We start from the raw sequence: 22,550 nt of genomic DNA on the forward strand, positions 1-22,550 counted from the left end.
CAGTTTTCGGCAGGTTTTATTTACATCAGCTGATATGTAAGAATTCAGCATTCCAAAAAATAAATGTTTAAAAAGTGCTTTTTTTTCAGAACTATGTGTGTTTGTGTGCATTTGTATGTGTGTGTTGTTTGAGCAGCATTCCACTCTTAATTTCCTTTCTGTGTATGACACACCTTCTGCAGACTTGAAGACAGCTTATAAAATATGAACATTTGACCTTCAAAATAAAGTCTGGATGATGATGACTAAGGATTTGTGTAGCGAGGATTTGTGTAGCAAAAACATCCACAGAAAACTCTCAAATCGTTCTGTTAGAGATCTTTTACTGAGAAATCCTACAGTGGTATCAGTTTGCATGCAGTTGGCACATTTAAGACATCCAACAAGTCCCAATTTACTCTTAATAAGTATTGTAAATGTATGTTTCTGCTATTTCAGTGTCAGCACAACCGCTCAGCACAACAAACATGGACCGCTCTCACCGGCAGAACATAAATTAACACAAAAATAATAAACAAAATAAAGTAAATGCAAATGAACACAATCATACACAAATCCGATGCTAGAGTATTTATTTTATTATAACTCCGCCAATGAATGCAATGGAATTATGTGACGATCATCTGTCTGTCCTGTGCAATATTACTCAAATACGGACCAACGGACTTGGATGAAATTTTCAAGGAAGGTCAGAAATGAAAGATACAGTGGCCAGCACGGCATCACTGTAACTGTGACAAGTGAACGCTGCATCAGTTCCCCGCTGACGATGATGTGATCCTACTACAAATCTACCGTTGCCAACTTATCGGAATTGGTACAAGGAACAATTGATTGACTGATTAAACTGTGGGGGTGTTTCTGAGTCCCGTCACATATGTACCGCTACATACTTAGGTCTGGCGATTCACGCACACATGCATAACACACGCCTGTGTTCAGTGCTAGGTCAGAGAATGAATAGTCTTGGCAGAGTATTGCGCCCTCTGAGTGTTTTTCTTGTTTTTACATATTTTAAGGCTTTATAAACCCTCCCCACATACATCACCGCAGAGCAACACTATGTAGCGATCAGACGTCTGTGTGAAACGGACAGGGCCAGATACTGAATGGCGCTATACCAAGACAGAGGAGACTGCCGCTACGGTCGCTGAGCCAATCAGCGCTATGACTGAACCATAGACATATATGTCTATGGACTGAACTGAACTGTGGTGCTGCAATGCACCATGGGAGTTCAGGGTGTTGGGGGTTTAAATGTCATTATTATGGTTTATCTTAGTGTTCCAGCGTTACTAGTATTTATGTTTGATTAAGTGTTATGTTGTCAGGACCGTGAGTGTGAAGTGTAGCGTGTTTGATGACTTCCTGCCAAATGTATACCGTAGTCTGTGTCAAAATAAAAGCCTGAGGCATTTATAACGTGCATAAAGAGCAGGGACGTCTTGTCTTGTCAGGTCCTCCTTCTCTGTCCCAGCTTCAGCCTCCACCTGGTCTCCCTCTCTCCCTCCCCTCTGTTGCCTGGTCAAGCAGTTCGTCACAGCTGCCACCCATCACTGATCACCTCTATCTCCAGAACTCTGGGCAGCTGTGGTGCAGCACACCTGTTGCTCATCCTCACCACAAAAGCCGGTCTCACACTCCACACCCAGCCAGATCGTAAACTCTGCTCTGCAGTCAGTTTTTCTTGCCATACGCATGTTGCTGTGTTCTAATTTTTTAGTTTTTTAATCACTCAATATTACTTTTGCAGTACCTTGCATTAGATTTGTATTCCTTGCAATAACTTCTGTTACCTCACACACCCAGTTTTGCATAATTGGCAAAAGATAATGCAAAAAAAAAAAAATTCTATTACCTCTTATTTCATGTTGTAATCCCTTACAGTTAGATTTTTATTCTCTCTCAAGATAGGTCCATGCCCCACACATATAAAATACTTATGCAATAACATATGAACTGTAATCTAAAGTGCTATTATACTGACTAATGTTTTGACTTGTTAAGCACAGACCAAAATACTTTGAATTATTTCTGATTATTTTACATAAACAGAAATAATGTAGGTAGTTGCTAGAGGTACAGACCCGTGCTTTCCATTTGCCAATCAGATACGCAAGATCTGGTCATGTGACTCCCGGTAGACGCTGGAGGTACGGACCCGTAGCATCGGTACTACAGGTACGGACCCTAAACCTGACCCTAACACTAACCCTAAACTTAACCTTTGCTTACCTTTCAACAGTTTGCAGTGGTTAGCAGCTTCTTGACTCGCGAGACTCACGTACGGGTCCGTATCTGTCTGGCAAATGGAAAGTGCCGTATCCATAGCCCACAGGCTACGAGTACGGGTCCGTATCTGTAGATACTACCAATAATGTATGTTTCAAATGTATGCCATATGTTAAGACAGGATATACTTAATCTCCTTGACAACGCTGCAGGTAACACTCCAGTTGATTTCAGTTGACAGAATGTGTCTCACAAAAACATTAAGCACAAGTAGTGAGCATGTACGAACACTCAGACACACAGCACAGTCCAACAACACTTAACACAGTGGAACAGGAGAACATCGATGGGTTTGGATGGTGACAGTGTAATGGTGATAGAGGTTGATGTGGACAGTGCAGGGGTCAAAGGTGAACCTGCCGGAGCTCTGATCTGCCCTACCTTTTCTGACGCAGATCAGCTCATGTACTCCACAGTTACGCTCGCCACCTGGAAAGACAATGCAGTTTCAATGAGCCACACTGTGATGGAGGGAACAAAAGACACAACATCATGGTAACACATTAAAATATGTTTTGACGCATTCAGACAAAAATCGCAGGAAAAGGACAGGAATAAAACAGATAGAAGACAGAGACTGGATGATGTGGGTGTTCGATGTACAAGCTGGTTGGGTTTAAAATAAAGTGCCTCAGCAAAGAAACACTCTTCTGTTGCTGTTGCACTTATTGCATTGTAAGAACTTGAGACTTAACCAAACAGTCTGTCTGTTATGACTGACTTAGAAAGCAACAATAACTACATATGTACAGGTTTTTCAAGCCATTCAAACTGGGTACATGAGGTCCCAAAAGACCTGAAGAGTAGTTGAAGACAGGCGTGTGAATCCTCCTGCTGGATTTTTGCGTTCTTCTGTGAGCAGACAAGCAATAAACTGGAAACAGCAATCGCTGTTTTAAATTTGCAAACACCGAGAAAATTAGCTACGCTAAAAGACTCACTGCAAATACCGTTTCTTTTGAGCATTTTAATAGAGATAACCCTTGTGTCATGAGTTAATCATATCATTCATGTACTTAGATTTATCTTGCCACAAACAGTTTTTGTCTTTATTTGTACCTGTATATGGCTTATTCTTGTCCTTAACTCTCTCTGAACTCTTTACAAAAGACCTTTCTCTAAGAAAACTTAAAAAGCGGAAAAAAAAAAAGACAGACAAAGCTTCGAAGGAATACAGACGGAGCTTGCTTATTTTCATGTCTAGAGTTTGATAAGAACTACAATGTGTTTGTTAAATTGGAAGCTACAGCTAGGAGATGGTTGTTAGCTTAGCATAAACAGAGGAATTTGGGGAAAACAGCTGGTCTAGGTCTGTTGAAAACAGGGCTGCATAATACATCATTTCAGCATCAACACCACAATGTGTGCAAGTCTGCCTGATAATATTTACTACGAATTAAGAGTTCTTGGAATCACACATTCTTTCCTATTTACAAGACAGAGTTTGTTGACATGAAATCTGTGCGTGTGCACATGTGTGAGGAACAGTACAAAAAGACTCCAAAGGAAGATTCAGTTGCACAAAAAAAACCAAATCATCAGTGGTAAGGAAATATTTTGGCTGCAGAAAGGATGATGCCAACCAAAAACAGGTTCTTCGTGAGCACTGTCTTGCATTTGTGCCACCACACAAGGCAACATGACTGCTTTGTTTGGTCATTAAAATCAGCATTGGATGCCTATATCAGTGTTACATCACATCAGAAAGGTTCCATTTTTTGTACATATATATTTTTTAATTTTCTTAGCGGATGTACTCACCTAAAAAAATTCCCCCCAATCATTCTATTATAATCAGGTTTTTCCAAATAGTTAGTCGAGCAACTTGGTGAAAATTCCTGTATTTTTTCATCTTGCAATATATAGTGCAAAAAAATAAACACTGCAATGTCAGGTTTTTTTTTTAAATTTTCTTTTTACTGAACATTATGAAATATATTCCACATACAACTGGTACATAATGGTTATTTTTTTTCTTTTTTCTCTCCCACTCTCCCCCAAATATAAATACAATTGTCAGGAACAAACCTAACTTCTGTAACATGAACTAGGGTTTTTTTTTCCACAATGTACATCTCAGATAATGTCAGACCTAATTGGTTTTATGTACTCTATCCAGTTTTCTCAAATTCTTTTAAATCTCTCAACCTCCAATCTCAGAGAAAAAGTTAGCTTTTCCATCACACATATATATTGTATATTACCTCAACCTAGTCCTCAACCTTAGGTACCTCATTCTTCATCCATTTTCTGGTAATTGCTTTTTTGCTTGCAATCAGCATTGCTTGCAATCTTTTTGATATTGTCTTTGATTTCTTTCAGGTTTTTAAAGTTCTCGCGATGGAACTCTCGTATCTCATGTGAAACTGTTTCCAAGTCTGCCATGTTTATAGTCGGTTGTTGCGTTTCTTCTCCCTCTTGGCTTGGCTGCGTTGCTAGCTTGGCTTTCACTCTATCACCTGTTGACTTTGTTAAATCTTCCGCAAGTTCGGCTACCTCGCCTATTAGCATAGCTGGCTCGCTATCTTGTTCGAGATCCAAAACCACGTTTTTAATCGACTTTCGACTTTTTCCTCTGGTCTTAATCATCGCCCTTACTTTTGCACTTCCATAATTAAACTCATTTTCTTAGGTGTTGGGGAGCGCACATTTTATGCTGCTGCCATGATGGGGTTAGGGCGGAAGTCCCCAGTTTTTTCTAATATCATGCATCTCTAATCAAAAGGTTAAACAATTTATTTTAAAACATATTTTTTATTTTCTAAATCCAACGCAACAAAAGCAAAAACATCAAGTTTGCGATCTTCTGTTTCCATGCTTTCTGCTAAGCTAATCTTACTGTGTCCAGGTTTTTGCCTCATTTTTGGTGAACATATGCTGTAGTTAGCATAATACTGATGACTGGATCTCTGGTGTCAACACACCCCACCAACTTTCCTTCACTTGTTCGTCCATTTGCTCCCCACTCATGTTTACCAAACTTTTCTTCATTTTCTGTGTTTTTTTGCTTCCATCTCCAACGCTCATACATAATATTCTCAAGTTGCCCATTTTCAGTTGTGAGGATTTGCTGCTGTTCTTGTTCTTAAGTCAGATGTTTCCAACCTGAGACCCTACTGGAGGTCACAGGATGAATCTGAGGTGTGGAGGTCTATCACAGGAAGGTTTGTTTCAGACTGAGCAAGCAATGTGATGACATTTGTTATTTTATCAGTCAAACAGTTAAGTAAATTAAACTCAACTGTCTAATCCACTGCTGCCATAAACTACTTCAGAAGTGATGTGCTCCTTTGTTAGGATGAAAATACTGTCTACAAAAAACTATGTAAACTATTCACTGGATATGTAACACATTCTGAAATATATGGTGAGTCCACATATTTGGGTACAACAAAATACTAAAAAAAAATTCTCTTCTAAAAGCATTAAAACTGCAAGGTCTTATTGCTTTTGGCTGAATCATCCTAAAACCCACAACATTTTTTGGAATATACATTAGTCTGCAGCATCTCTGACATTTAGAAAGCCCACATCTGATGATGGAATCTTGTGTATCTTTGTGCCACTGGTAAAATTGAAAAGCCCACCATATCTTTGAATATCCTCAGATGACATTTGAATTCAACTCACTGGCTTGCAGTAGCGTGGATGGAAAATGGATGTCAGCGTGACATTCGACTCCACAAAGCACTGTTAAAAAGCCAACACAGTGCAGTGGTTTTCATCCATGGGCAACTTCCTGATGTGACTGGTGTCTTCTCGTTGCATTTCTGGACAACAACTATGAATTCATGTATCACTGTTTGCTATGATGATTATACATAAACTTTCAAAGATCCATCCTTCCAGAAAACTAACATCAGCATGCTAACACACTCACAGGTACAATGCTAACATGCTGATGTTTAATTTTACTATGTTAGCAAGAAAATATTTGGTGGTTACGACACAGGCTCAATGCTGTTATATCAGTCAAAGATGCATCTCCTAAATATTAACTTGAAGGGAAAGAATACTTATACAATCACTTATTTTACAATTTGAAGAAATTGTAGGAATCAGTTTTCACCTTGACATGAAAAAGTGACTGTTAAATTCTTGTCAAAAAAGTCAAATTTAAATGAGCACATTTTAATGTTGAAAGTCAATCAAAAGGGAAAACTTTTAAGGGGTGTGAATACTTGTAACAGGCACTGTGAGACTTACTCATGAATTACTTTGGGATAAAAGAGATGTAGAAGCTAAGCCAGTGCTTGAAGCCCTTGAGGTGCTTCACCAGTACTTAAAAAGTTGACGTGCTGATAAACTTTACCGCATCTGATAAAGAGGGCCCGAGACAAGTGCTTGCGTTCCAACAAGCTGTGCTTTTATCGCTCCAAACAATTGCAGTCCAACATTCTTCATCTAAACAAACATTTCATCATTACCAGCTTCGTCAACGGCTTCTTCAATGGTCAAAACTTTTTTATGTTCTGGGCGCAACACCTGCATGGATAAAGACTGGTTATAATGTAGCACACTCATGGGCTCCTACAAGAGAGTTTGATCCAGTATCAAGAACACCGTCTGCTGGTGAGACCACATTTCAACTAGGGTGTTCTCACTGCAGTCCTCTGTCACTCTGTTTTTTATCAACACTGTGTCGACTCATTGGGCTGGACCCGACGGATGGCAGCTGTAGGATGTGTTCAGTGGCGAGTGTCCACCAAAGCATCAGTTTCTCAGGAGGTAAATACACATCCCAAAGAGCTCACCAGAGCTTTCTTCACCAGACGGACTTCCAGACAGAGACTGTAATTCAGAACTATTACTCACACTTGTGAAGGTCGTGCAGTCTCTGAGCTCTTCGGCTGCCTCTGGGATCTGCCTACAGGTTGAGCATTCAAATAGCTCCAGCTAGATTCAGCTGTGACACTAGGAAGATCTGTCCCGTTCTGAATGAAGGCTGGAAGCACCGGAACAAATGACGTCTCAATGCTGGAGTGCTCAAAGTGACCTTTACCTCATGTTACTAATAAATCCAATGTAACATTTAAACTTTTAAAGTCTGTCAGTTAAAAACAGAAAAGAAAGAAGAAAAGTTCATCCTCATAAAAACAGAATTATTTTAAGTAAAAATGATCAAATAGTCTGATTACTGGATTCAATATTCAGCATTCTTCAAACTATCACTATTATTACTTTTTTAACCAATTTGCAATAAAATTAAGTAATTTAAATATGCTACTATGGCTCTGGTTCAGTTGCTTCTCTCCATTTGAAGGCACTCTAAACAATCCACAGCGGTATTTCACTGGTTACACATCATGAGTAACAACCTATTAACACTGAAAAATAAATCCTAGAAGGTTCTCTTTCAGTTATACATATGCAGTAGCAAAACAACACAATTTCCCACCAAAACGGTGCTGGAGTTACTTTTATTCTACATTTTGACACAAAGATTTTCTTTACTTTACTTTCTTTACTTTACTTTTATTTTTTTGTGAAAAAATTCTTAACTGAAAAGGAGCTGTATTCAACGTATTTGCTGATTTTCTTTGCATTCTCTGATATTAAACATGCAGCAGATTGTGGGAAACTTTCTTGCAGATTGTAAAATGTATTGAATATGGAGAAAACAGATGAATCAATAATGAAAATAATAATAAGCAGCAAGATTATGAAGAAAACAACTGAAAGTTCTGTGCTACTGATTCTACTGAAAGAGAGAGTTACTGCTTTTACAGAACTTGCAGAGTTTTTAAACATAATGAGGTGAGTTTCCAGCTCGGACTAAGAAAAGTGCCTTTCTCGACACAGTCCCTGTGTGCCCTTTTACTTCTACTGTTATTTCTACGTCTGTGAAGCAGCGCAAATTCCATACCCTGATGAAATGAAAAAAGCTAATTCAAATCTCTCGGGCATCAGGACATGAAATAAAGTCAGTGGTTTTTATAAAATTCATACATATTAATGAACAGTTGCAGATGGTTTATTGGTGTTGCACATTTAAATTAATATTTATGTATCTGTATCTGCAATTAAAGCAAAAAAAAGCAATGATTTAATTAAGCAAATCACACAAATACATTAAAATGTCATGAAGGTAAAAACATGACACATTTTCATATAAAACGTTATCTGTGGCATGTCAGTGCATTTATATGGCTTCTGCACAACAAATGTCATAAAACATTATTTAGTGGCAATCAGTCAGTCATTAAAAAAAACTAATTAATACTAAATATAGGAATATCACCCAGCATTTAGCATGTAATTATTCCCAGTATCACTCTATGCAAACCTATTAGCAACACCTTTCCTTGCAGGAAAGTAACCAAAGCGCCACAGGGAACACAATCAACTGATATATTCACTGCCACAGGAAAACGGTCAAAACCTTAATAAGACCTGAACCAGCGCATGACAGATAGTTGCTGACGGTAAACACAGCTGCTTAGAGTTGTGCTTCTCCAAGACAAGACAGTCTGAAAATCCCTTCTGCCAAACAAGGAGCTGAAAGCCGACTTCTTGCTGTTGTCCAGCAGATCGATACAGCAGCTGTGTGTGGGAGGAAGCTCCCCGCGCTTCTTCACTCCTCCTTCACTCGCCGCACACACAAACACACACCATGCTTGTCAAAAATAACATTTTCCTACATGCGGTCTTGACTACAGTGCTGGTTGCTCATATCACACTACTAGCACTGTCTAAGTATCTTTGCAGAAACAAACTCACATTTTCATTTCGTGTCATTGTATTCTAGTAATCGTGGATCAAAACTAGAACAGTTGACTTGTCTCTTCTAGATAAAGTAAGAAGAATTTTCTCAGCAATCTCACATTAATTCCCAAACCTTCACCCTTACAGATACTCTAATAAGAAAATGAATGCATTCACAGGGAAATGCATCAAACTTGTCATGTATGAATCCAAAAGTCTTTGAATTCATAGATAATGTAGGCAGTAAGTTGTTAATTATCTGATCAGATGACTCCCTCTGAACAAATTAAATGTTAGTAGATGTTTTAGCATGGAGTGCTGTCTGTTTGTGGTAGCAAAGACTGAACTGGGAATATTGTCTGTTTCTGGCCATGATGCTTCTGAGTGCACACTGAAAACAGACCGCAGGCTCTTAAAACATTGTCACTACACGGAGAGGTTCATCTGATCTCCTCTTGAGCCTCAAAGAAATCAATCTGAAGCACCAGCTCGATCAATACAGCATGTGCATCTTATGAGTTCTTGTTTCTCACTCTTGGTTTCACCAGGAAGCAGCACTCGCTTCTGCAAACTAAATCAAGGTAAAGCCTGTGGCTTCGAAGTCTTCCCTCACGCAAGACGCCTGGGACCAGGCCGGCAGCATTTTTACGGCTTGTCCCAGATTCTTTAAGGAATCTCCTCTACCTGCCCCCTCTAATCAGGCTGCCGAGGCTAACGCGTCTGGGTTCAGAAGAGACGGAGATAGATGGACTGAGGCTATGACACAGAAAGTTGGGCTGAAGAAATTGACCTGACAGAGTTATTGGCTTGTTTGAGGTCAGTGGAGAGAACACACTTTAACAGAAGAGAACTTGGGAAAGAAACTAGTGGTGTTGGCCCCATTATGAGTCCAATTTTGCAGATACAAGTTTATTAATTTAAAGAAATTATTTGACATTCTGGGGAAAAATGACTTTTTCCTTTGTTGCTGTGCGTTAAAGAAGATGGACATCACTGTCATATTGCTACATTTAGCAGCTGACTCACTACTTGACACATTAGCCTTTATCTCTTTTGTTTACTCAGGACAAAAACTGAAATGTAGAAACAACACGTATCTCTTTAATGGGGGAGTATGTTCTGAACAGTCACCAGTTTTGTCATCACAATGACTGACAGAAAAATGTGTTGTTTTACATTTACACCAGTTACACAAGATGTAACAGTATTCTTAATGAGCGTTAAAGGTGCTATCAGGTGGATTTTGCTACCTGCAGACGGAGCTTTTTGAAAGCCAAACTGAACTGATGGAAGCACCTTCGTATCAACCATTCAAACAGAGTTTCATAGTTGTCATACTCTCACTGTTGGCAATAAAGTAAATGAGTTTCATTTCCAAAAAGTTTTCCCATAGCTCTAAAGCAGCATTTATTGATTTTTATTTGTTCTGTTTGGGTGCTGATAATTGCAAATTTGTACTATATCCCATTTTGCACTACAGACCAGGAGGAATCACATTTGATTTCTTAAGCTTACATAATGATAAATTTTTAATTGATTAATAATATATTGACCAAGAAGGCAGAAGATGAGGGACATGCAGTTTACCTGCCATACAATGTAGTGTAGATTTGCTGTTGTACCTGGTTGCACCACCAGGTGAAGTCTGTTTAATGACAAGGAGTTACAGGTGTGTGTGCTGGCCACCCACAAGGGTACATAATTCTGGCAGTTGTGTTTATTAACTCGGCAGTGTGAAGTTTTGAAAATGTTATTTTAGTCCATTTCATTTATAATTAAAGCATCCTGGTGTTTAACAAATTCCAGTGTACCCAAGCTGATTTGGGTGTTACTGTAATTACAAATGTCTTTACTAAAAAATGTCCACTGCATTTGGTTCATTTCAGTGATTATTCCATGTGTGAATAAAAAAAATCAACCCAGGTTGAAGGTGGTGGACAGTTTGTGAGATTAGCACAGATCTGAAGTTGTATCCAGGTCCATCTTATCAATGTCAGGACAATATTCACTCTTCAAGATCAAGAGTTTTTATTTGTCACATGCTCAAACAGAGCTAGCGGTGAAATGCAAAGTGACTGTTCCACAAGCCTGTTCAACAACAACACATGACTAACATTCCTTATAAATAGAAAAAGTTATAAGTATTGCCACGGAAAAACAAACAGCAAAAGTGTACATTGTGCAATGCTTCTTCATCAAGTAAAGCAAGTGAATTATCTGTCTATTTAGTGGTTAGCTGTTCTGCTGTGTTCAGAAACTGGTCGCTAACTTTGTCGATGTGTAACTTGGTTCTAGATGTGCAGCCTCACCAGCCTTTCACTGACAACAGCTGTACGCTACATGTGGAAATAACGCCTTAAACAACTGACACAGCTATCTGACTGATACAAAAATGTAGAAAAAAAATCCATTAATGCAGCTTTAAAACTGATAACTACAAGTAGGAATGCAGGCAACTATTTTATAAGAGATTGTATTTAGGGAATTTAAGTAGCCAGACATGCAGTGGTCTTCATTTGTGGAACACTGACCGAGGATCAGCTTGTATTGCCTCGTGGAACTCATATCGTACCCTCTCAACAATTGCAGTAATTGATTTATAGGACAAATTTCTTGTCAGCAGCGATTTACATGAAAACCACTCAGTGTCTTTATTGAAGCTGGCAGAGGGAAGGTCTGTGCTGCATCACGTTGCTCATGAAACTTGCTCGTGTCGTCATTATTAAAGACACGAGGGAGCAACTTCAGCATAAGTCCCTGCTAAGCCAATTAGCTCTTGGAAGATACACTGTGTCAAAGATTAGCCAGCTTACTCCACAGCTGAGCTCTAAGTTCATGAAGCAGCAACAGTTTCCGTCAGTCTACAGCTACATCTGTTGCACTGGATTTTCTTTCTCACCGCTGCTCTATATTACCAGTACCATCCATAACCCTGGGCAATGGAAACACACTTTCAAAAATAGTGCCCTTCATGTCTTATTTTTAGAACGGACAAAGAACCACCCAATTTAGAGTGAGTGTATTCATTTCACACTTGCTCTAAAGTTGATGATAGCTTGCAATCGAGGTAGCAGGCAATAATACAGCAGAAAACGATCTATCAGAAATACGAATTTGAACTTTTTTCTTCTGGTAAAAACTGTTATTCCCAAGTCCGACTCAAATCTCTATTATATCCATATGACATCCTTTCTTTGAATCTTTCTATTGGGATGAATTCATCAATATCACAATAAGCGTTAGAGGAAGTGTGAGAGTTAATCTAAGAAAAATGCAATGATCCCAGCTAGGACTGCCCATCTGTGTTTTTTTCATCTTCCAACCCTGCTGGCTGGCCGTGTGTCAACTTCAGAGCTGATCAGTAGCTAAATTAAAAAAGAAACTTTCCTTGTCTCGAACAGACAGCGAGCACTGAAATGACAAAAAAAATGTAATCGGCATTAAAAGCATTGTTGCTGAGTCAGAACAGTGGATGTGAAATCCATCTTTATGTGTCTGCTGGGCCTATGGCAGCACAGCATGAGTGGCTAGGTGTGTGCGTCCAGAATAAAGGAAGACACTGAAGAACTACTCGCTCATTAAAACCTCCACAGATCAACCCTCTGAGGCCCTAAACCCAAGGTTCCTGGAAGTAGTCCTTGGAGGAATATTAGCAAGCATTTGTCAAAGATAAGAGTCTAAAACTGCACTAAAGAGCAATGTCTATATCCATAATTCATCAGAAAAATATATACTTCTATATAGTATATGGAGGTTACATAATGTACAAACAGTTCTAAACTAATCAGTTTAAAGGTAATCTGTTACACAGACCCAGGCAGTCTTCTTCAGGTTCTAAGGACTGTCTGTTCTTAGAATACAATGTTAATCTTGCTAGAATATTGCCACATTAATTTGGCCACTTGAACCAACCATACAACAGCAAATATTTGAATTATTCTTGCTTATTCAGTTGATATTTCTAACATGTTAGCAAATGCCAACAATATTAACTCAGTGTATATCTGTCAAATTACACTGTTTTTGGTTTCCATCAATTGCTGAGGAATATCTGGCCTTGTAGCAGGTACATGCTCAACTGTGTTTTACCAGCTAGTGGCTAATTTTCTGCCTGACTATGCCGGGCAGTGTATGGTGAGTTCATCAACTACAGTTTTACAAGTAAAACCATTTGCTTGGTGCAACTGGACACAAAAGCAATGAAATCTATTAAAGGAAACAAAAAAGAAAACTTGTGAAACAAAAATAATTAGCTGAAAGATGCTAAAAATGTTTAGCAGAACTGAGACAAACAGGGTTCACAACTAAGTGCTTCATAGACTGCCTCTAACACTGCATGCAGCCAATCATCCATTATTTATATGAAAATACTGATTAGTGCAGCTGAAAAATGTTTTCTTTTTTATTTAACAAGTTTCTCATCCTTCCACATACTTAGAAAATCAGTTTATCATGTTACTTATTATTGTCTCAACAAGAGCAAAACCAAACATCTCCTAATGAGATTGGTGAAGCTCAATCACAACAGTAAAATCTCTGGCATGTGAACCAAAACAATATGCTAAAGCACACCGTATAGCTTGGAGGCACTGCAGCGTCAGGTGGTAATATTATGTCAGGTCGTCAGCACATGCAACACCTTTCACATTACATATACTCATTTGATCCATTATTAATGCGAAAATATTGACTAGAGCAGCTTTAATCAGAACCATCATAAATAATAAAGACCTTCGATGTAAGGAGTGGCAGCTACTTGCAATACTGAAATCTCTTGGTCTGATTTGCAGCACACAACAGGAAACAAGACGACGTCGAAAGTAATGTATTGCTCTATTCCAGCTTCACTGTCTCATAGCTCACATTAGCTCGAATGGTCCACAGACATATTGGCTATTATCGCCTCATATCCCGTTTCTCGCTCTCCAAAACAAACACAGCCATTCCAGTGAAAAGGAGGGAGGTGGAGACGAGAAATCCTTGACAGGAAGCAACAGCAAGCTATGGTCTTAATGTTTCTAGAGAACTATGTGCTGTTTTTACTTCCATCAGATCAAACAACATATGGGACACCTATGTACGTATTTCTAAATGAGCTGAGCAAAACTGGAAGAAAAAAAGTACCGGAGGCACAATGACCTGGCAGACACGTCAGTAAGATTCTGAAAATACTGTCAAAGTGTCAGCTTCTCTGTGGCTGTAATTTTAACACATAATATTTCCACACCTCAACACATCCTGGCCTGCCTACTCTGCCCTTGGCTCAGGCTCAGCATTCAGCAAGGCTTCATACACAGCACACACTGAGAATACCAAGTGCACAAGCTCGGCTGCTTTCGATCTGCTGGCCAGAAAACCAGGCTTAACCGGGATATGTGAAATCCATTTGGGGCTGCAGTCGATCTGTCTACAGCTTGTCACAGGAGCTGATGCATGGAGCTCACTCACTGAGCTCCCCACTGGAGCCTGCAGACATAATATTTGTACAAGAAAATACAGCTTTTTGTAAATCATCCATCTTTGAAGCAAATCGGAATCTGCTTTTACAGCTTATCTAAAAAAGTTGAGTGCATCCGTTAATGCTGATTAGCATTTCCTCAACTGGACTTCCATTATTTAAAAAGGCTTCACAACAACACTTAAGTCCCTCAAAGTGCTTTTCACAGAGAATCTACTGAGTGCATCCAATTAAGATGCTTTAAGAGTATCTGGTATTTAAAGCAGCATGCTTTGATAAAGGTGCTTTAAGATGGTCATTCAGACCTGAATTAGCAAAATAAACACACTTGATCACACAAATGAATGTCACTTATTGCATTTTTACAATCTCGAAATACTCTCTAAAGAATGAGCCTTTAGGCATGAGAAACCCTGAAATTTGTGAGTCACACTTTATTTGAAGACGTCATCGAACAGCTAAAGGTAAATGTAGATAAAAATGATTTCCTCCTAATAACATACTTATGTTACTATTTCCACTTTCTGTGTCTTTCTTTTAGCTTTAATCTCCCAGTCATGTGTAAAAAACCTTTTCCAAAGCGGCTGTTTTCAGTTTCTAAAATGTCAGAATTTGCTGCTTTTCTTTGTCTCATTTTATAGTTTCATTGCTTCTTTATTTTGTTTAAGTTTCAGACAAAATAACCTGAAGGCACTGTCTTTTTGTTTTTTCACAATTTCTCCAATAATTAATTTCTCAAATGCTTAACTGAAAGGACGAATGCCGTCCTAAATCAAACACTAAAATGGCAGTTGCACCTTTGCATGTGTTTGCTATTTAAAAGTATGTAATTAACTGAAATTTTGTAAAAGCATTGACACAGAAAACTTCCACAGGTGCAGCTGTACTTACATGCGGGTGACCTTTAAACGAGATGGCAAGTCGCAATCTAAATAACGATGCCTTGTAGCTGCTAAGTGAATTCTTTGCTCTAAAGTGTCAGAGAGAAACAACTTGTCTCCGTGTTTTGTGACACTTGGTGATGTTCATCCAACCTAACATCACAAGTACAGACAGACACGCAGCCTGCCACTGCTGCTGACAGGTCAGCCACTGGATGCTGCAGGTTGTCAGTCAGCCCCACAGCTGCTGCATAAATCTCAGCACAGAAACTAGCTCCAGTGAAATATCGCTGCCAAGAACTGTTATAATCATGGCCTTTCAGGAAAGTGCACTTCGCTGACTAATGGAGTGGGGAAGCTGAGGTCAGTGGGCGGAGCAGACTGAGCCTCGGGCGAGGTGTGGCTGTCTGGTATACTGAGAGGTATGATGATGGTGAAAAAAGAGGCGGCAACAGATTGTACTGGAGTAAAAGTCACCTATTATGGTGGGCGTTGCACAATGTGTACTGACCATTGATTGTTTCCTGCTTTGGTATATTTAGAGTGAAATCCTAATCCAGGATATCTATACAAAACATGAATTTGTGACATTAAGATGCTCCTTTTGTCTGTACTTTTCTCTAATATGTTAAAAAAAAAAGACTCAGAACAGGGGAAAACTATAAAAAATATCACCTCCCATCTGAATTACTGCAAATTAAGTCTCGGCTACCAAGCAAAGCCCCTAAGAGGTTCCACAGAACTCAGCTGCCAGGTTCCTCACAGCACCAAGCAATGGCAGCACATTAGTCCCACCTTCAGCGGCTGCCAGTGAGTGTCTATATATACCTTCATCCCTCAGACATCATCCACCAGTGAATCTGCAGTCCTCGGACACAGGTCTGCTCACCATCGCCAACAAACAAGGACCTACCACGGTGGATCTTTGGAGACAGAGTCGTCAATGTGGCAGAGGGTTAAAACTCTTTCCTTTCCTGTAAGATTTTTAAAAATTTTTTTGCCTTTTTTTTATTGTGATAGTGGCAGGAAATGGGGAGAAGAGTAGAGGGAAGACATGCAGCAAAGGGGCGCGGGCAGGAATCAAACCCGGGCCGCTGCGTCGGAGACCAGCCCCCGTACATGGGTGGCCTGCTTAACCCGATGAGCTATACGGGCGCCTCCTGTAAGATTTTTAACAGTGACTTTCAAAAAACTCCTGAAAGCCCACCTGTTCGTCGAGGCCTATGATCTCAGTTTATGCTGGCTCACTGGCAAGCACTGCCACTATTACTTTCAGTTTCTGTGCTGTTTGTTCAGTCTGTCTCTACATGGCAATGCATCCTTAAGTCCCTTAAAAGACACAAAATACTGTAGATGCAGATTAACATTATTGTACTGAAAATCTAAAGAAATACTGTCCATCAAAAAAGTTCCAGTGCTCTCCCTCTGGCTGTTTTCACCATCTGGAACAACTGTGAATTTATTATTTAAAAAAAAAAAAGCCTGAAGTGAATCAACATAAAAATGCAGTAATATTACCTCTGGTTTTTCAGAGTATAGTGACATTTAAGGTGTATATTTATTTATTTTTTTACAGATTCTCCTCGACACCTTGACGATACTCATGCTCAACAACGTGATTCTAACTTTCACAATGTAAATTATGATTAGCAAAGTCCTGAAGCCCCAAAATGAATGCGTGGATGGTCCATTTGCCCAGTTTACGGACCGAACTGGAGACTTGACGTCACTTTGCTGTTTTCTAAAGGTGATGTCTACTGCCCTGTATTTCTCATGTCCTACTACGTTTTCTTTTTCCCATAAGACCGGTGAAGGCCTTAAACATCAACATGATAAGTGATTAAGACTGTGTGCTGTTATATTCTACCTAGTAATAAATAATATAAAAACAAGAACTGTCTGTAGAGTTGAATTAAGAAACATGTCATAATATAATTCAGAGTAGATTTGTCATTTTAAATATGTCATCACACCAGTTAAATCTCTGTCGTGTTATTTTGAGAAATTAGAAAAGACATGAAAATGATGTAATGTCTCATACATTTAGCATCCAATCAAGCTTTTCACTCTCACTGCTCAAAAATAACTTCAGCTCTATCTATCTGTGTTTTTTCACATTCAATTTACATTAACCGTATAATATTCTCCATAAGTGGATGATGTTTTTTGGAACACAGCCTTTCACTGTGATTGAAAAATGCTACCACTCTCTATTATTACAAAGCAGGTCAGCTATCATTAAGCTTTTTCTTGCCCTCTATCCAGTGAAATTTCATGCGTTCTGATACTGATCAAACAAACCAAAGCAGCTTACAAGAAGTTACAAGGTAAAGGTGAACAGTAAAAAAGCTCCGATGTGGACACTTCAGACAGACAAGGAGGGAAAACAACACACAGTCATCATACGTGGACTCTGTGCTGCGCTTGTTCCAGAGCTCCAGCAGCGCCTCTAAAGCTGAATGAAGCCCGACATGTGTGAGGGTTTCTCTCTTTAATCTAACTTGTAAAGTCACCAACGTGCTGCGAGGCTACGTGACAGCAAATCGACTTCACTGTGAGCCACAAGACAGCCGGGGTAGTGCTGAATGAAGAGCAAACAGACAGACAGCAGCTCCAGCCTCAGTGAGCCGAACGTCCTGCAGACTGACCGGCGGAGCTCTCCGTTCAGCACCGATACAAACAGCCAGACCCGCTCCAACACTCCTCTCAACACTCTCACTCATTGATGAACCACCGCTTCAAACAAATACAAATTAACTTTCACTGCCTCCAGTCGAACCGAGCCCCAGACACCGGAGACCGTGTTTACTTTACAGCTCAAACAGTTCACCTGTGACACGCATTATTTCCAGCTGAAGTTAATTAGAAGGAAGCAGAGACGTTATTGGCCTACTTACCATCAATCGCCATGATGTTCTGTTTTGGCTTCAACCAAAGTGGGCGGTAAAGAAGGGGGAGCGGCCCACTGCAGGGCGAGGGAAGGGGGGGGGCCGCGGGGTGGTACAGTCCACCACTCGCAGAGGAGGAGAGAGTCTGAAGCAGAGGTGGGGGAGCATAGAGTCAACTTGAAAAACCACAAAGAACAAATATCTTTAAACACAGTTTAAAAGTGTCATAGTAAAAGTGGTGAAACAGCTCTTCATTCATTAAAAACGACACATTCCGCCTTCAGAAGAGCTAAGTTATTCGCATAACTGCAGCTAACGGTCACTCGCTATTTAAGCTAACGAAGTTTATCAAACTGGAAGATACATGAAGATGTGCACATTGACTTCAAATAAACTTCATCTACCATTAAAGAGATTTCTGCTGCATTATTATCAGCTTTTACAGACTAACTGGCTGCAAACAGTGAATCTGTGATCAGCACTCATATCTGGTTAGCTTAAAAATGCAGTTTAACTTACTCAAAAGTTTATTCAAGTTGAGCAAAGACAAATTGTGAAACTGTTTAAGTTAATGTTATAATGTTTTTATACATTTTTTTGCTCATGTATTTAGTTCACCAGTAATACACTGCTTATAATTATAACTACAGTATAACTAAATAAAATAATAACTTTCTGTTTAATAATGCAGCTTAACCAACATTGATCAATTATATGCTAACTAGATGGGTCAATATTTAATTGGAGGGCTTTTGAAGTCCATATAATTCTTGCATATAGTTTCAATAAAGAATAATAAAAAAGGGTTTTTTTATGTTCATTATGATCGTGTCTTTACAAATTTCATAAATATTTATTCTGGAAACAATCACTTATTAATGAAAAATTACTGGATATCACTGAAATGTCAACTAAATAACCGTCCAAATTTAATAACAAATACCTTCTAATTCACTAAACAAAAATAAAATGAGCTTATTCTAACTACACACATACACACAAATACAAAAAAAATGCTTCAATAAACACATAAACTGTGACTTAAACAATCTTTAGCCTCTCTGGAAGATCTTGTTCAGATTCACCTCATCCATGCATAGTAGTTTTAAAAAAAAACATTGAAATTTCACTGTTTTGTATTTGTTTTGAAAACCAGTGACTGTATTTCAGAAGATATTTAACCAACATTGCCTATAAAATGTAAATTGTAATGTATTCACCATCTTAGTGCAGTGGCTGTGTCTCAAGCGAATCAGTAGTCCTGGTTGTAACTCCACCATTAAGACACATGAACTCTTCAAGCAACTTTGTGAAAAGGCTATTGAAAAGAATACATCAGAGGTTAGATACAAGTCGCTGAAAATCTTTGGAATGCAGTTAAATATATCATTAAGAAAAGGAAGGAATATGGCACATGTATAGATCCAGCCGTCATCAAAATCTGAGTGAGTGTGTAAGACAGAGACTAATAGAGACTAGTGAGGAAGGCCACCAAGACACGTATGATTCCTCTGAAGGAGTTAAAAGCTTCAGTTGCTGAGATGGAAGACACTGTGCATATAACTGGCATCTCTTCTTCATAGGTCAAAGCTTTATGAGAGAGTTGCAAGGAGAAAGTCAATGTTGAAAAAAGCTCACATTAAACTAATTTTCCTTTAGGAAAATCTTCCTCAGCAGCGGCTATTAGTCTTCCATCAGTGCTACTGATTGACCTGCTACATCATTTGTTAATTATCTGATTCCTGAGAACAGACCATCTCTTAAAAAATCAACAGTTCAGTGTTCATTCAGCTCTTGAGAAACAAAGAACAGGAATCACTTCCTATGCACTGACATCCATCACAGAACAGGCAGATATTAGTTTCATAACTCGGTCAGACCTTGAGAAAATCATCCATGCCCTCATTTTTTCCCGTCTTGATTAATGCAACCCCCCTTTATCAGGCATTCCACAAAAATCCCTGTCCCGCCTCCAACTAGTCCAGACTGCAGCAGCTAGGCTACTTACTGGTCTTAACAGACAACATCACACCTCCCCTGTTCTAGCTTCCCGCCACTGGCTTCCTGTCTGTTTTAGAATTGATTTTAAGATTTTACTGATCACTTTTAAAGCTTGCCAGGGCCTTGCCCCTGGCTGTACTTCAGACATGGCAACCCCGTACGTCCCCTCGCGTAGCTTTAGATCCTTGGGTGGGTCCCTCCTAGTTGTTCCAAAGTCGAGGCTTAAATCCAAGGGTGATCAGGCGTTGTCCATCAGGGCCCCTTGGCTTTGGAATGACCTCCTTGAGGAGATAAGACTCACCCAATCAGTAATTTTTTTAAATTGCTTCTTCAAATCCACTTTTATGGACTCGCCTTCCAATAAAGTTCTCTTTTATCTCTCTTTTATCACTATGCTCTACCTGTCAAAGCACTTTTTGAATGTTCTTCTGAAAGGTTCTATACAAATAAAGTGTTACAATGCGCGGAGTTTAGAACCCAAAAAGCAGGCACGCAGACAGGTGTGAATCAACAGGGATTTAATAATAACTCAACATAAAACTCTCCAAGTGGGAGGCACAGGGACTAAACAGAACGGGGGCTAAACTGAGCTAAGGGCGACGGCTCAACGGCCGTGGTGGGGGCTAATTAACTGACTCATGTCTCGGTCCAAGGTTGGTCGGGAGACGAGGCGGGGACGGAGCGGAGGAGAACCGGTGGTGGGAGTTGTGGCAGAAACAGTGGGGTAGGGAGAACCAGGGCAGACGGGGGGGAGTCCAGAGTGGAGGGGAAGATGGAACAGATGAGGGATTCCAGGCAGACGGGGAGCTGAGCTCGAGCAGGTTGGTGTGGTCTTTGCAGAGGAACCGTGAGCAACGACCCAGCGCCAAGCTGTTGGCAGAGCCAGGCTTTATCCACCGCTGATTGGTGATTGGGAGCAGCTGCGCACCTCCACAGCCGCTCTTAATCAGGTGAGACAGAGCACAGGAGAGGGAGGGGCCGTGACATAAAGTTCTTATTATTGTTGTTGTTATTACTATTATAACTGACAGGAGCGAAAATACAACAGAATGCAAAGCAGCTATAATGTTAGACATTGTATATATGCCCAAACAGAAGTCTCTGGTTGAAATCAACAAGTTCAGAGACCTTTTCTGGTAGTTGAAAGCATTCTAGGAGTTGTAGTTAATTACTGTAAGAGAGTCCCAGCCACAGCATCAGTTGCAACAAATTACGTAACACCTGGATCTCATATAGTTTAATGTCTCCGTGCAATGTGACTCTTAAAGGTCAGGTATTAAATACAGCTCTGAGATTAAATATTCATACAGCATGCAGCAGGTATTGTTGATAAGAATATTTGCTGCCTGTGGTGTTTATCACAGCTGCTATGTAGATATACTCACTTTAGCTGAACATTATACATCCAATCCCACAAACTGCTCACAGCTACTTCAGATAAAATACTTGGTAGTCTTTCTGTAATGGTTTTTACCTTTACCCTGCTTCCACTTGCCTTCTGCATGAACTGATAATAATTCCTAATGATTCTGATTATTTATTCCAGTCTGATCTAAATCACTCTCTGTGCTGCTGCACTCAACCCATTTCCTGATGAGATTCATTAAACCTTCATTCATTTTTATCAAATCAAACTGTGATTAAGCTCGTCCTGCTATTGCGATTCGCTGCCTGCTACTGTTCTTCCTAAAATGTAAATATATGTTGCATAATGTGTTCCCGCCCCTGAAAACATACAGCTGTTGTATTATATGCATGCTAATAGGATCCTGTTGTTACGTTACAATTAGAAAACCCATTACGTTTCATTTTGAGACTCATTTTACACTCTTATGCCATCATCAGGTTGCCATGGGTACGCAGAGCAGCTGCTGAGCCCCACCTTGTGATTCCCTGTCAAAAACATGAGTAAATGTTAACCAATTGAATCATTGGTAACACACAGTCGTCGTATCCTCACTCTATGCCCTGTCTTATTTTAGAGACACTATTTTTCAGGCAGAATGGGCTGTTAGTTGCAGTATGTGACATGCCTTTAAAGCAGCAGGAGATTGCGGACTCTGCGATGCACTGAAACATCATTTACACATCTGGAAAATGCTCTGTAATATAAACTGACATGCAATGTAAACAGTTCTACCCAACACCAAAGTCTTTCCAGCAAAAGAAAATCAAAGCTTCACAGCGCTCAGGTAGGACAGAGGAAGTCATTATGTTTAGCTACTTCCTCCTTTAAGTTTCAGCACAATGCAGCCCAGTGATGTCTGATATTCATGCGTTTAATGACATACTGCAGACTGAGACTAATCAGCTGAATGTGGTGAA

At 39.6% G+C, this 22,550-nt stretch overlaps 1 protein-coding gene across 7 annotated transcripts in view; it reads right to left on the reverse strand.

Annotated features, from left to right (window-relative positions):
* Positions 1-18,272, reverse strand: part of syt14a (synaptotagmin XIVa) — a 59,206-nt gene extending 40,934 nt beyond the window's left edge. For 6 of the 7 annotated variants that reach the window (XM_051946426.1, XM_051946415.1, XM_051946463.1 and 3 more), the window contains exons 1-2: positions 18,234-18,272; positions 2,674-2,721 (exon numbers count right to left, since the gene is read on the reverse strand). In XM_051946426.1, the coding sequence (XP_051802386.1) occupies positions 2,674-2,721; positions 18,234-18,246 (61 nt within the window). In that variant the 5' untranslated portion in view covers positions 18,247-18,272. The remainder of the gene's footprint in view (positions 1-2,673; positions 2,722-18,233) is intronic. The other variant, XM_051946436.1, reaches the window with a different exon arrangement.
* Between the last annotated feature and the right edge of the window lie 4,278 nt (positions 18,273-22,550).

This window comes from Acanthochromis polyacanthus, chromosome 1, assembly GCF_021347895.1.
Source record: "Acanthochromis polyacanthus isolate Apoly-LR-REF ecotype Palm Island chromosome 1, KAUST_Apoly_ChrSc, whole genome shotgun sequence".
NCBI classification, from domain to species: domain Eukaryota; kingdom Metazoa; phylum Chordata; class Actinopteri; family Pomacentridae; genus Acanthochromis; species Acanthochromis polyacanthus.